Source organism: Pongo pygmaeus, chromosome 4 (assembly GCF_028885625.2).
Source record: "Pongo pygmaeus isolate AG05252 chromosome 4, NHGRI_mPonPyg2-v2.0_pri, whole genome shotgun sequence".
Taxonomy (NCBI): Eukaryota; Metazoa; Chordata; class Mammalia; order Primates; family Hominidae; genus Pongo; species Pongo pygmaeus.
In genome coordinates this window covers 85,687,126-85,703,295 of record NC_072377.2, presented here as the reverse complement: position 1 = coordinate 85,703,295, position 16,170 = coordinate 85,687,126, and the positions used below count along the sequence as shown (strand labels likewise).

The window sequence follows — 16,170 nt, the reverse complement described above, 5'->3', positions numbered from 1 at the left end:
AAATAAGATGAATAAAAATTGAAACAGGCTGGGCACAGTGGCTCACGCTTGTGATCCCAGCACTTTGGGAGGCCGAGGCAGACAGATCACGAGGTCAGGAGATCAAGACCATGGTGAAACCCCATCTCTACTAAAAATATAAAAAAAAAAAATTAGCCAAGCGTGGTGGCGGGCACCTGTAGTCCCAGCTACTCAGAGAGGCTGAGGCAGGAGAATGGCTGAACCCGGGAGGCGGAACTTGCAGTGAGCTGAGATCACGCCACTGCACTCCAGACTCGTCTCAAAAAAAAAAAAAAAATTTAAACATAATAGCAAACAAAACTATAAAATATACCCAAGAACAAAACCAATGAAAGGTGCTAGCACTCACATCATCCTGGAGAGGGAGACTTCCTGAGGGCTGATCAACTGTCTAATCACTACTTAGAGAGTGGGACTGGACTCTACCACAACAGATCAACCCTCCCTCTGAACTATGCATAAACCACCCTGTCAAAGTTCAGCCTGCACATGACCCAAGAGGAAATCATAGCTTGTTTCCCCAGTGACGCTCTGGACCTGATCAAAACCTACGCCTCCCAGGCCCAGTTCTGAATCACAAGAAATCCAACCCAAACTGTTCATTCCTCAGAGTGCATACAGGAAACATATCCAACCAGCAGAGAATCAGGATTCATCACTTTTCAGGAACCGGGTAAAATGTTAAGTAGTGAAAATTTACCTATTCTCTAAGGAAGGGATTTCAAGGAACTCTTTAAAAAGCTTTTGACAGAGGACAAGTGTGGTGGCTCATGCTTGTAATCCCAGCTCTTTGGGAGGCTGAGGCAGGGTGGCTTGAGGTCAGGAGTTCGAGACCAGCCTGGCCAACATGGCCAAACCTTGTCTCTACTAAAAATACAAAAATTAGCCAGGCATGGTGGTGGACACCTAAAATCCCAGCTACTACTTGGGAGGCTGAGGCATGAGAATTGCTTGAACCAGGAGGCAGAGACTGCAGTGAGCCAAGATCGTGCCACTGCACTCCAGCCTGGGTGACAAAGCGAGACTCTGTCTCAAAACAAAACAAAACAAAAAAACAGTTTTTGACAGAGAACTAACTGTAAGTGTGGAAATAAGTACATAGGCCTTTTACATTATTACTGAATCGAACCAAGAGAAAAAAATACTTTGGGCCAGGCGTGGTGGTTCACGCCTATAATCCCAGCACTTTGGGAGGTGGAGGTGGGCAGATCACTTGAGGTCAGGAGTTCAAGACCAGCCAGGCCAACATGGTGAAACCCCGTCTCTACTCAAAATACAAAAATTATCCGGGTATAGTGGTGTGTGCCTATAGTCCCAGCTACTCGGGAGGCTGAGGCACAAGAATCGCTTGAACCCAGGAGGTGGAGATTGCAGTGAGCCGAGATTGCGCCACTGTACTCCAGAACAGAACAAGAATCCATCTCAAAAAGACAAAAAATTTGGGGCTGGGCGTGGTGGCTCACGCCTATAATCCCAGGACTTTGAGAGGCTGAGGCGGGTGGATCACTTGAGGCCAGGAGTTCGAGACCACCCTGGCCAACATGGCGAAACCCCATCTCTACTAAAAATACAAAAAATTTAGCCAGGAGTGGTGGTGCACATCTGTAGTCCCAGCTACTAGGGAGGCTGAAGCACAAGAATCACTTGAACCCCAAAGGCAGAGGTTGCAGTGAGCCAAGATCATGCCACTGCACTCCAGCTTGGGGGATAGAGTGAGACTGTCTCAAAAAAGAAAAAATATTTTGAAATATGTTTATATTAATAGGAAATTCCCAATTAATACAGTCCTCATTATTTCAGAATTTGTGATTGTTTATGGGTTGGTTTCAAGATTATCTTTTTACTCTCTAGACGAAAGTAGTTTCCTAAGAATATTAACTTAGGATTGATGATTTGAAGCACCACAGAAACATCTGTTTACATTCAGATAATTAATATGCTAATTTTTATTTATTAAATTAAGCAGGTTACGTAAGGACTTTTCAAAATAATAACTTCATTAGCCTGATAATAATGAATATATATAGTTGAAGTAACAAAATGGACATCTGTTGTAAGACATCCTTCAATTTAAGACTTTTACTAAATCAAACCAGTTTTCATACCTTAATTTGAATTATGGAGGTTTTACCTGTCAACAAACCAAAACAAAACAAAACAAAAAATCCTCTTTTGAGATAGAAAACAAACATTTCCATTCTTACCTTTGATGGTCTCCATTCCCAACTATCACCTATCTGTTGTGAATGTTTAATGAATTCTGCACAATAACGTTGGAATGTTTTTTCTCCAATGAACTCATCTTCTTCCATGTTAAATGATAACTGCAATATAAAAACTAAGTATTAGCATCAACTTTAGAATTATATTGAAAGGAATTCTGCCAATTGATTTATTTCTGTCAATAAACCAAAATTTGGGATGTAGAATGGCCTCAAGGCCACTAAAAAATGGTTTTGGCCAGGCGTTGTGGCTCACACCTGTAATCCCAGCAATTTGGGAGGCCAAAGCAGGAGGACAGCTTGAACCCAGGAGTTCGAGACCAGCCTGGTCAACACAGCAAGACTCTGTCTATATACAAACTAAAAAACAGTTAGCCAGGCATAGTGGTGTGTACCTGTCATCTCATCTACTCAGGAGGCTGAGGCAGGAGGATCACTTGAGACCAGGAGTTCAAGACTGCAGTTAGCTACGATCATGCCACTCTACTCCAGCCTGGGTGACAGAGTGAGACCCCATCCCAAAAAAAATAAAAAAGTGTTTTTGTTTTTTCTATCTTTCTCACCTATCCCCATTTTTTTGTTGTTTTTATTTCTGTTGTTATTGTTATTGTTGTTTTTGAGATGAAGACTCGCTCTGTCATCCAGCCTGGAGTGCAATGGCATGATCCCGGCTCACTGCAACCTTCGCCTCCCAGGTTCAAGTGATTGTCCCACCTCAGCCTCTCAAGGAGCTGGGATTACAGTTGCAAGCCACCACGCTGGCTAATTTTTGTATTCTTAGTAAAGACAGGGTTTCACCATGTTGGCCAGGCTGGTCCTAAACTCCTGACCTCAAGTGATCCACCAGCCTCAGCTTGCCAGAGTGCTGAGATTACAGGCATGAGCCACAGTGCCCAGCTTGTTTTTGTTTTTACATTCCTGTTTCTATATCTTCGGTGCTTAGCATAGTAAACACTCTAGATGCCTTTGTTCAACTGAATTAAAATCATAAACTGCAAGGATTTTAAACCCGTTTGGCTCCAAGGCCAATGATCTGTCTATACTAGATAATTCCTAAACAAGTGTCATTTCTGATTATTCAAATTTAGTATAATCTATGTAAGAGTTTGTTCATTCATCCAACAAATACATAGTGAATATCTATTAAGTAGCAGGCACGGTGCATAAGTAAAGGTTAGGTATACAAAAATGAAAAAATATATAGTCCTTGCCGTGTAAGAGCTCATATTCTAACAAAGGGAGATAAAAAACACAAATAATTACAGTAGAAACTCTCTTATCCAACCTCCATCTAACCAACTTGCCAGATTAATCGACACTGACATGTCTACAGCATGCTGATCATGAAGCGCCTCTGCTCCCAACAGTTACCTGTGTGTCCACAAACCTTATTCTCCTATCATAAATATATACTGCAATTAAATGTTAAACAAACCAAAACATAAAAGTAAAAAAGAGGGCCGGGCACGGTGGCTTACCCAGCACTTTGGGAGGCTGAGGCGGGCGGATTACGAGGTCAGGAGATCCAGACCATCCTGGCCAACACGGTGAAACCCCGACTCTACTAAAAATACAAAAAATTAGCCAGGCATGGCCAGGCATGGCCAGGCGCGGCCAGGCGCGGTGGCTCACGCCTGTAATCCCAGCACTTTGGGGAAGCCGAGGCAGGCGGATCACAAGGTCAGGAGATGGAGACCAACCTGGCTAACACAGTGAAACCCTGTCTCTACTAAAAAATACAAAAAATTAGCCAGGCGTGGTGGCGGGCGCCTGTAGTCCCAGCTACTCGGGAGGCTGAGGCAGGAGAATGGCGGGAACCCAGGAGGCGGAGCTTGCAGTGAGCCGAGATTGCGCCACTGCACTCCAGCCTGGGCGACAGAGCGACACTCCGTCTCAAAAAAAAAGTAAAAAAGACAACTGTTATTTCTATAACCAAATGCCTTGGAAAGACTCGATAAAAGTGAGTCTCTCTAAGAAAAATAAACTGCTGTTGAACTAGGTATGGACAACACAACTGAAAAGATTGGTGAGGGACAGGGGAGAGAAAAGATTCCAAGCTTTCTGCCTTTAGGTGGTGGTGTACTGAGTAAGACAGAGGTCTCTGGAGGAAGAGCAGGTTTGGGAAGAGAGTTGGGTTTAATTTGGCCATACTGAGTTTGAATTTGAAATGCCCATGGAATGTCCAAGTAAAGGGGTCTAGCAGGCATTTTGAGGTGTGCCTTGAACTCAGAAGGAAAGAGAAACACAGGCTGGAAATACCGATTCTATATCAACATTACATAGATGGTAACAGAACCCATTTCATCAATCAGAGAGAATGCAAAACTAGACTAGCAAGAGAAAACTGATATGGTGTAGCCAGAGGAAATTTTTCCAACTGTATGATTATCCTGACATATACTGAAAGATACTAAATCAAAGAAAAATTAACTTTCATTCATAAAGAACACTAATATACTTAGTAATATTTTTAAAACTCCAACAAACTCTTACTTAGTAACAAAACTGAACAAAGTAGCCTAAGCCCTCCAGTTACTTGAGGTTTACTGAAGTATTGAAAATACTTAAACATAAAATTTCATTCAATAGCCATAGATTATCTAATTAACAGCACTGTGCTACAAGCAAGATGACTGAACATCAAAACACTAATTGATATTTGGTTGAATACTTTTAAAATTATCTAAGGACTAGGCTTTGCTGAAGGATGCTACATACAATAATACAAACACTTAGGGCTTGATTACAAAATTAGGAAGTATGGTATATTAAAAAGATATCCATCTCAACTCGATTCATCATAATGTACCATAATGAAATATCATGGAATAATTATTGTTTTTTTGCTCAAGCAAGAATATTTCAACTCAAAAATGTAAATATAATTCAATCAACATTTTTATACATAGTTTTCAAATTGTAATACTTTCTGGTCCTCTACCAAATTCATAAACTAGTAGAGGCAGAAATTTGAATCTCAGAACTTCCTATAAGATGGATGAAAATATGGCAAAAAATGGAAATAACCACAACTGTGGCTTATTAAGCAACAATGGCAAGAATAATCCTTATTTTGCAAATGAAAAATCTTAGATATGTGAACTGCCTATGTTTCCAGACTTAAGTTATCTTAAACTAAATTCAGACGACAGGTGACAACAGTCACTCAAGTGAACTCTCAGTAAAAAGATGAATTTCAATTCTCATCTCATCCTAAACAATGAATCTCTCATTTCTAGTTGTAAGGAAATTAGAAATGAGTCAGTGCTCCTCGTGTCATAAAGTGTAAGTTGTTTTGTTTTGTTTTTTGGAGATGGAATCGCCCAGGCAGTGGCATGATCTCGGTTCACTACAACCTCCACCTCCCAAGTTCAAGCGATTCTCCTGACTCAGCCTCCCAAGTAGCTGGGACTACAGGCGCACGCCACCACACCAGGCTGAATTTTTTGTATTTTAGTAGAGATGGGGTTTCACTGTGTTGCCCAGGCTGGTTTTGAACTCCTGAGCTCAGGCAATCCACCCACCTCCCCACCTCGGCCTCCCAAAGTACTAGGATTATAGGCGTGAGCCATCACGCCTGGCATAAGTTGTTAATACATCCATTTTGCTTGAGTCTTACTCTGGCTGAAGAGTTGTGTTGTTTTGTTTTTGTTTTTGTTTTGTAACATTCAATCAAAACCTTTTTCTAACTGCTTTAGCAGAGACTAAAGATTGGAAAAATAGAATAATTTTCTATTTTTCCAAGTGAGGGTAGTCTTTCCAAACTGTAAGTTAGACCTTAGACTAGAAGCATAGAAGAAGCTTATTCTGCTGCTGTTCAAATATACCTTTCCAGAAAAGCAGCCTTAGTGAATTCTAACACTGTATATAATCATTGTTTAAATGATCCTTTTTAATTGAAAACAACTTTTTCACTACCACTCTCCATATTGTTTAATGTGATTTTTAATCTAATGTGTGTGGAACTAATTCTTTGTTATTGTTTTAGTTGGAGATGTTGATTTGATGAATCTATAAATCAATGTACATCAAAGTCATAATAGGACTAAAACACTATAAGAAATATAACTAAATTTCCCGGAACTTAAGATCATTTACAAAAATGTGATTACCACAGAACATGCTATGCATACATTTAAACATTAAAAATCCTTTTTGACTAATAAAGTAGGCAATTTCCTGAATACGTGTCCCTCCTAGCAACAATTCCACATTATTTATGACTCTAAGTGTAGACTCTTTTTTAAAAAACATGCAATATCAGCTAGGAGAGTTAAACATCAACCCACTACTTTTATGGCACTTTGGCTTGAATTGATTTAGATTAATTTAATCACTTACCTAGCAAGGTCCTTAGGCAGTGGTCCTCAAATTTTAGACAGCAAGGAAGCACCCACAGTGCAAATTCAAATGCGGAATCCTTCGCCTTGGCCAGAAAAATAACCTGATTCTGAAGACCCAAAATAATTACTTTTAATTAGCACCTGGGATACTTTCAAAGGGAATCATGCTAAAAGATTAGCATGATCCCTAGACAAAAGATGAATCACTTTGACAGGGCTGGTAAAAGACCTGGATTTCAAGACATTTGGCAGCCTGGGTGGGACACAGAAGGCATGGCCCTGGGCAATCCAATAAAATAGCACAGAGACACATCAGAAGAGAAGTCGGATCAGTCCTGACAACAGATGACCAGCAGGGCTCAATTCTCCCTCCTTGCCTTCCCATTGGAATACATATTCCAAATCAAAGTTTAAATGAGAGGCAACACTGTACCTGGCTGGAAATGAGGAATCTCTGTTGGTAGCTGAGGCTTGCTCTGACCTCTCTATCACTAGGTCAGGGGGAAGAGGGTCATTCCCTTCAGAGAAACAGATCCTGAGTTGCCCCTCCCCTCCTGGTTTCTAGCCCCACTGGTAATTCTCTTTCAAGGCAGTTCTCTCCCAGTAGTGCAGTGTGCATGGCCAGATGTGGAAGGTAAAGCCCTGAGGTGCACTGAGTACTGTGCAGCGAGCGACAGGTGGCTGCAGGAACAGAATGAGCTCTCAGAATAGTAGTCTCACCACTAACACCCCAAAAAACTAAAAAAAAAAAACTATAAATTATTTCAAATCACACAAAAACACTCCCCTCATTATAGTTACAGGACCGAAAGATTCAACACTAGGAAAGGAAGACCTCTCCTGAGTATAGAAAATGATCCATCCTTCATAAATTGGTTGTACCCATTCATCTGCTTTCCAAGCTAACATAAAGAGGAAGATTCCTCCAGCTTCTAAGTGTAGTGAGAGAGACGAAGGAACACTTGGTCACTCTGACCAGTCAACATGCCCCTCTTTTGTCAAGCTAAGTAAACCAAAAACATTAATAACAACACAAGACCTTTAAGAAGCTCTTGCATAAGAAAAGAGGGGAACTACCATAAACAGGAAGAGGGAAAGCTTGCTCCTGTAATGGACTTACACTAGGAATATGGAAATCAAACTGAGGAATTATCTACTCTATGTTCCCAATTTTAAAAAGAAAAAGAGAAAGGGAAAGACCTCTAAAAGCAAGAGATGAGGAAGGAAAAACAGCTGAGATTAAAAAGGAAACTGGATAAGAAAAAACTGGAAGGAAATTCAAACATGTAACAGTAGAGATATAAATTCTACATTCAAGGCAACAGAGAGACGTATAGAAGCTGGAAAAAAATCACATTCGTGTTTCAGTGTGTAAGCACATAAGATCCTCTCCAAACACACAAAAGAAAAAAGACCATGATGAAAACAATGCATATTGTTTGATGGAAGGACAAAGAACACAGGTCCAACCTACAAATAACTGGAATTTCTGAACTACAATCATAAGCAAATGTACAACTGAAAAACTGTTCCAAGATGGAAAAAAAAAAAAGATTTAAAATATTTACCTATAAATTGAAATAATTCACCATGTTTCTAAAAAAAACAAAGCTGCTGGAAAGAAACTTATGCCTAAACATAGCCTACAGGAATATCTTAATTTAAAGACTAGAAAGAAAAAAGGATGCAGGCAAAAAAAAAAAAGGTTTACCTACAATTAACAAAAATCAGGGTAGCCTCTGCCATCTTCACCCACTGCAACGAATGCCAGATGATAGAGCAATGTCTCCAATGTCTGGGGATTTGATTTACACTTTGTATCTTAGCATCTATAACAGATAGGCAAACAGTAAACATTTTTTTTTTGAGACGGAGTCTCACTCTGTCGCCCAGGCTGGAGTGCAGTGGTGCTATCTTGGCTCACTGCAAGCTCTGCCTCCCGGGTTCACGCCATTCTCCTGCCTCAGCCTCCCGAGTAGCTGGGACTACAGGGGCCCGCCACCACGCCCAGCTAATTTTCTGTATTTTTTAGTAGAGACGGGGTTTCACCGTGTTAGCCAGGATGGTCTCGATCTCCTGACCTCGTGATCTGCCCATCTCGGCCTCCGGAAGTGCTGGGATTACAAGTGTGAGCCACCGCGCCCAGCCAGTAAACATTTTTTTTTAAGTTGTAAATGAATAAAAGAAAAATTCAGATCAGGCACAGTGGCTCATGCCTGTAATCCCAGCACTTTGGGAGGCTGAGACAGGAGAATCACCTGAAGTCAGGAGTTCAAGACCAGCCTGGCTAAGATGGCGAAATCCCTTCTGTACTAAAAATACAAAAATTTGCCAGGTGCAGTGGTGTGCACCTGTAGTCCCAGCTACTCCAGAGGCTGAGGCAGGAGAATCGCTTAAATCCAGGAGGCGAAAGTTGCAGTGAGCTAAGATTGTGCCACTGCACTCCAGCCTGGGCGACAAAGCGAGACTCCATCTTAAAAAAAAAAAAAAAAAAAATTCAAAAATTTGAATGGACTTATTCTATATATCTCTTCTCATTTATAGTACCCTTCTTCAACTTTCAGGCCTATTCACTTCTTGGACCCTTTCTTACACAAACTGATGTATACTTTGCAAGGCCGAGGTAGGAGGATCACTTGAGGCTAGGAATTCAAGGTTGCAGTGAGCTATGACCGTGACACTGCCCTTTAGCCTGGGAGACAGCAAGATCCTGTCTCTAAAACAAACAAACAACAACAACAACAACAAAAAACCACAGATCTATATGACATCCAGTCTTTCTGATACCAGTATCATTATTTTTATTAAAAGATAATTTTTTAATAAAACTCTGCAAGCACATAAGAAAAACTGTTCCACCACTGATGACAATTTGAGCTGATCCACAGCTCAAACTCTCTTGCTGCCTTTGAACAGTGGGTAGTAGGACTAGTACAACAAACTCTAGTCAGTACATATGCCAAGTATCCCAGAATTAGGAAATAAGGAGATAATGGGGTATCCTTGGCCAAAAGTATCCAAAAAATAAGAAGAGACAGAAAGGAGCAGTGGCTCATGCCTGTAATCCCAGCATTTTGGGAGGCCAAGGTGGATGGATCACCTGAGGTCAGGAGTTTGAGACCAGCCTGACCAACATGGTGAAACCCCATCTCTACTAAAAATACAAAAATTAGCTGGGCGTGGTGGCAGGCGCATGTAATCCCAGCTACTTGGGAGGCTGAGGCAGGAGAATCGCTTGAACCTGGGAGGCAGAGGTTGCAATGAGCTGAGATCATGCCATTGCACTCCAGCTTGGGTGACAGAGCAAGACTCCGCCTCAAAAAAAAAAAAAAAAGACCAACACAATATCAGAAGCTACAGAATCAGTGCCAGTCTGAATACAGATTACAGAGCAAAGTGTCTTTAAAATATACTACCAAGTGCCATATTTTTATTTTGGAAAATAAAAAAAGGAAATGGTTGGGCATTTTTGTAATGAAAGGCAATATTTCCCTTTAAATTTTTCTTCTTGCAAAAGTCTTTGTTCAGAGATGAGACTAATGTGCCTTCTATATCCACAAGTTTTTCATTCATTCACTCAGTACCTACAATACCCTAGTGCTTGCTGTGAGTGTCCTCCTAGAAGAGAATGTCAAACTTCCTGGCAAAACTGGGGAAGACTCCAAAACTTGGAGTTCTGAACACATGAACTCAATTCTTGAAAAAATGAATTTTGAAATCTGAGTAAGGGCCAACCAGTGGAGACAAAGTCACTCCAAAAAGATGGAGGAGCTCCTGCAAAGACATAGTCTGAAAAGAATGCAAGGTTTAAAAATAAAACAAATGGCAGTGGATGGAGCATAGCTCGGGTGAAGAAGAGTATGGGCAAATAAGGTCTAATGGTTCCCAACTTTATGGGGAACCCACTCTTCAAGGGGCTGCTTGGAAATAAACGGGATCATATTGGATTGTCAAAAAGAAGTTAGAGTTTGCCATTGCCATTTAGTGCTGAGGGACCAGGTAAAATAAACATCCTACAATGTGCAGGACAATCCCACACAGTGAAGAGTTGTCTGTAAAAATGCCAGTAGAACTCCCTTTGAGAAATACTGGGAAGTAGGTAAGGCATTAACAAAGTCTAGAGAATTTAACTCTAGGGCCTCAGCATATCCTTTAAAATCTGCGATCACAATCTCCATTTCACTCACCAAATATTTACTAGGTGCTAAAAGATAAACTAAGGCACATTAAAATTTTAAAGAATTTATTTGAGGTCAGCCACAGTAATCCTAGCACTTTGGGAGGACAAGGCAGGTGGATTGCCTGAGCTCAGGAACTCAATACCAGCCTGGGCAAATGGTGAGATCCCGCCTCTACAAAAAATACAAAAATTAGCCTGGCATAGTGGTGCATGCCTGTAGTTCCAGCTACTTGGGAGGCTGAGGTGGGAGGATAGCCGGAGCCCAGGAAATCGAGGCTGCAGTGAGCCATAATTGCACTACTGCCCTCCAGCCTGGGCGACACAACAAGATACTGTCTCAAAAAACAAAAACAAGAAAATGTTTATTTAAGCAGACAATGGTTAACCCATTTATGCCGGAGGTTGCAAATTTTTTTTGTGAAATTTCAGACCTTGGCAATGACCTTGAGCAGGATATAAATAACTCCCACAAGCTTAGCGTTCCGATAATGGAACACTAGGCATATTAATGAACTGGTCAGCTCCAGAATGCAAGCAATATGGGGCTGCACCAAAAGGACACAGTTAGAAGGCCTTTGAAGAGTGAATGGCAGAAGCAAGGCCAAGAAAATCTGTGATTGGTCAAAGTGGAGTAGCCTTACTTGGATCATTCCTGTAAAAGTCAGTGGTTAGAGGTTAGTTGATGGTTTCTGATTGGTTAAGCTAAAGTTTCATTTTCCTGGAACACGACCATTTACACTGAGTTGGGTGTAAGTCTGTTTATGTAGGAACCCAGGGCACTGGAGCTTCCTCAGGCAATGGCCTCCCAATTAATTATTTTAACACAGGAAGCTGTTTTTGCTGGGCAATAAATATGTTTCCTTCTTTCCTTTGACCATCATGAAGCTTGGAACTTTGTGGCCTACCTTTAATAACTGTACAACAGGCCAGGCACAGTGGCTCACGCCTGTAATCCCAGCACTTTGGGAGGCCGAGGCGGGCGGATAACGTGGTCAGGAGATCAAGACCATCCTGGCTAACACGGTGAAACCCCATCTCTACTAAAAATACAAAAAAAAAAAAAAATTAGGCAAGCGAGGTGGCGGGCGCCTGTACTCCCAGCTACTCGGGAGGCAGAGGCAGGAGAATGGCGTGAACCCAGGGGCCGGAGCCTGCAGTGAGCCAAGATTACGCCACTGTACTCCAGCCTGGGCGACAGAGCGAGACTCTGTCTCAAAAATAAATAAATAAATAAATAACTGTACAACAGTCACAGTATATTTTCAGTATAACTCACCCCAATCACATCTTTCTATTCAAGCTTCATATTTTTATGATCTTGATTTCTCTTTATTTTGTATGTTATTATATATTATATAGTTTATAAGCTACCTCAAATACTTTTGGAACAAAATTGAGTTTAAATTTAAAACTCTAAGCTACAAAAGTACAATGAAAAAACAAAAAAGAAAAAGAAAACTAGATAGTAAGATGGGAAGAAAAAAATATTACACTGAGCCCCCAGATCATCCTGAGAGGTTTGAGACACTTTTTTTTTTTGAGAGCGGGGTCTCACTATGTCACCCAGGTTGGAGGGCAGTGCTACCATCTCAGCTGACTGCAAGCTCCACCTCCCAGGCTCAAGCAATCCTCCCACCTGAGTGTCTTCAGTAGCTGGGACCACATGTGTGCACCACCATGCACAGCTAATTTTTTGTATTTTTTATAGAGACAGGGTTTTGCAATGTTGCCAAGGCTGGTCTCAAACTCCTCAGCTCAGGCAATTTGCCTGCCTCAGCCTCCCAAAGTGCTGAGATCACAGGCATGAACCACTGCACCCAGCCTTGGTTTAAGAGACTTTCAAAAAGAAGTATAATACAGTCTTTGCCTTCAATAGTTTGTAATCAAATTTTTTTTTATTTTTCAGAATACACATTCTTCTCAAAGTAATCAAATTTTTAAGTAAAGATTCACATTGAAAAGAACATCAGATAATAATGGATAACAAAAAACAGTGATAAATTGTACAACCACTGTTTAAAGAATAAGTATGGATTAAAATAATTAAAATCGCATATATTACTATGTATTAAGAACTGGTAACAAATCATCAGAGCAACTTTTTGAGGTAAATTACTAGCATTTTCTTTATTTTATAGATAAAGAAATTGAGACAGAGAGGGTAACTTGTCCAAGGTAACACAGCTGTTAAGTGTAGTAATTTGACCTAAGGAAGTCTGGAACCAGAGCCTGTGCCCTACAGGAGTTAGATTTCAGTTAATCCTTGAATTATAGGAGGATATAGAAAGAAAGAAATAGAAGGGATGGGGCAGTGGCAGTGAACCTTGGAACAGACTGAAATGCGGTAGACCAGTAAGGAACCTGAATGGAGAGTACAGATTGAGGGATATTGAGAATCTGGGGACAGGGTGCAGGAAGTTTACAGTCCTAAAACTCAAAAGGAAGCTTGGAGACGTAGCTCTCGCCTTTAGTCCTCACTACTCAGGAGGCTGAGGCAGGAGGGCTGCTTGAGCCAGGAGTCAAGGCTGTGTAGTGCCTTCTAATTGTGCCTCTAAATAGCCACTGCACTCCAGCCTGGGCAACTTAGAGACCCCGCTTCTTAAAAAACCAAAAGAAGAAACCAAAAAACCCAAAGGAGATTCCATTTAAAACAACTGGCAGTAGGCAACCATTGTAGGTTCTTGAGCTCAAAAGAGATGATAAAAAGGTTTTCTCGGAAAGATGTTACATGACAGTGATATGAAATAACCCTAGCTATTTCATAGCTTTGAACCCTAGTAATAGTTCAAAGCTAAACTATTACTAAGCCCTCTTCCTGGATCCTATAAACCTATGTGATCAGGTAAGCACATTAGAGAAGTCTTGTCTCTGCAGTTTTCAGCAACCATTCCCTAATTAAGATTCCTTCAGGTACAGCTTATTCTCCTATTCTCCATTCCCCAACTTTCTAATTGCTTTATTATACTCAGGCTGCTTGTCCCCTGAAAACATCTGTTTTCAATAGATAATCACCAAATGATCTCCATGGCTTTTTTTTTTCTTAAGGTTCCCTGATTATATATATGATTTAAATACAACATCCTGGGTCCCAAACACATCTCTAGGTTTCAAAGATAATAATCAAATCAAGCCCATCTTAAGAAATCTTCTGTAAGCTTTACTCTCCTTGTTTTTCCTAAAGGGCTGCTTTACCTTTCTCAGAAATGTATTAGGCATCAAGAATTACTGTCGACATACAGTTTGTCACAAAACATCATACATAACTTGAATGGCCCATCATGTAGCAAAATCTCAGTTAACCTTATCCTAAATAAAACAGGAGACGGGAATCTTTTAACACTCCACATTCAAATGTATGCAATTTAGAACTACTGTGTCCACTAATTTCTTCAATTTAAAATATCAATAACAATTTTTAAACTCTGCAATTTGCAAGATTTTAATTTTAATTTCTCAATACTCAGGATTTATTTTTTGGTCAAGGTTCTGTAACATTTCCTCTGGTCACTGTTTAACCCTTCGGAAGCAATGAGAAAGGATTCCACTTGGAGTCCTAAGATGTATTTGAGTACCACACAGGGCCTATGTCCTCCCATCCTGAGAAGCATAAACTTGTTTTTGCCACTAGAGACCATTGTCCAATAACAAAAGTTATAAATATGACTCAAAATGAATCTGTGACAAAGATTTATTAAACTCACAATGGAACAAGCTGAATGGCTTAGTGTGCTCAAAAGCATTTCAGGAACTGAGCACAAACACTAAAGAAAGGATGGTAAATTTGATAGGCTAGACAGAAAAATGGTTAATATTGGCCGGGCGCGGTGGCTGACGCCTGTAATCCCAGCACTTTGGGAGGCCCAAGCAGGCGGATCACAAGATCAGGAGTTCCGGACCAGCCTGGCCAATATGGTGAAACCTCGTCTCTACTAAACTTACAAAAATTAGCTGAGCGTGGTGGTGGGCACCTGTAGTCCCAGCAACTCGGGAGGCTGAGGCAGGAGAATTGCTTGAACCTGAGAGGCAGAGGTTGCAGTGAGCCGAGATCGTGCCACTGCACTCCAGCCTGGGCGACAGAGCAAGACTCTGTCTCAAAAAAAAAAGAAAAATGGTTAATATCCTACAAGGCAATAAAACTACAACCTTTAGGAGTACTGTATTTTTTTCTCTCCCACTCAGAAATAATTTGCATCTCCATTAATGAAAAAGATAACCACAAAGCCTAGGCCCTAATCAATATCATCATGCCAAACAAAATATAGTCCCTTAGACATCTAAATCATCTTCAGGTGGGCCTGTTAAACAGGCTCCATTTTGACTCTGGAAAAAACATGCTGTGCTTTTGCCTTATTTCCAATACTTTTGTAATTTTTACCGCCACTAAAACTTTCTATAAATCAGTCAACTATTTATTCCTTTATCGTTCTCCCGCCCTCCCCGCCAGTTCTTGATTTTATAGGTTTTTTGGGAGGTTTAAAAAAAAAAGAAAAACCTGTTGGCTCTAAATATCAAGTTATTCCTCCTGATACTTAATCTGAAACTTCAAATTAAGTTGGACTCAGCCACTGGAAGCCCCAATAATTTAATACTGTTTCAACCAAAGATTTGCTATCAGTATGTAGATTTTAAACACAAGGTAGTTACTACCCACTTCGAAGGTGCTTTGGGTACTGGGCCAGGAGTGCTGGTGACACCGTGTGCGCGACGGGGACCGGGTCCCCGAGGAGGGAGTGTCCTCGCCCTTCCCCGCTCGCGGCGGCCAGCACAGGCCTGCAGTTCGCCGGCGGGGACCCGCTTCCCCGGCCTTTTGTTCAGGACTGGGCTGTTTCCCGCCTGCCCGCGCGTGCCCTTCTTCCCTGTCCTAGGAGTGGGGCGAGGACCGTGTAGGAGGCAGAGCCGGGAGGTGGCAACCGGCAAGGGCTGTGGGGAATACTCACCCCGCTCCGCTCGGCCCCTGACCCCGCAGCCCAGCCCGGCGAGGGCGGGGCGACGGGGCCAGGGGGAGGAGAGTCGGGGAGAGGGACCCAGCGCCCTGCGAGGCCACTGCCGCGCCGGAGACCCTACGGAGCTGAATGATGGGACTGCGGGGGGCCTCGAGAGCGGAGGAAGAGCCGAGCCAGCGCACCCCGAGGCCAACCAGAAGTGGCCGTGGCCTCCTTCAGTCAGGTCCGCCAGCGGCCGAGTCAGAGCATGCGCATTGCGCCTTCCCGCGCCGTGGGGGCCGTCTAGCGCAGACCGGTGACGTGATCGGCCGCGCGCTCTGGGCAGAGGCGGGGCTGGGACCCAGGCCGGGACTGGGAGCCGGTGGAGAGGAGGGAAGCGAGACCTCCCCGCCGCCCGCTACCACCCCCGCCAAGGCCCCGCCCCTCGCTTGGCCTGCAGCTCTCAGCCTCCAACCCAACGC

At 42.1% G+C, this 16,170-nt stretch overlaps 1 protein-coding gene across 10 annotated transcripts in view; it reads right to left on the bottom strand.

The window, feature by feature from the left end:
- ATG10 (autophagy related 10) overlaps positions 1-15,967 on the bottom strand; it is a 293,531-nt gene extending 277,564 nt beyond the window's left edge. Inside the window, exons 1-4 of one of the 10 annotated variants that reach the window (XM_054488323.2) lie at positions 15,418-15,951; positions 8,302-8,415; positions 6,585-6,693; positions 2,226-2,345 (exon numbers count right to left, since the gene is read on the bottom strand). In XM_054488323.2, coding sequence (XP_054344298.1) covers positions 2,226-2,333 — 108 coding nt within the window. In that variant the 5' untranslated portion in view covers positions 2,334-2,345; positions 6,585-6,693; positions 8,302-8,415; positions 15,418-15,951. Of the gene's footprint in view, positions 1-2,225; positions 2,346-6,584; positions 6,694-8,301; positions 8,416-11,671; positions 11,807-14,705; positions 14,853-15,417 lie in introns of all 10 variants that reach the window. The other 9 variants (XM_054488327.2, XM_063664947.1, XM_054488328.2 and 6 more) reach the window with 9 other exon arrangements.
- Between the last annotated feature and the right edge of the window lie 203 nt (positions 15,968-16,170).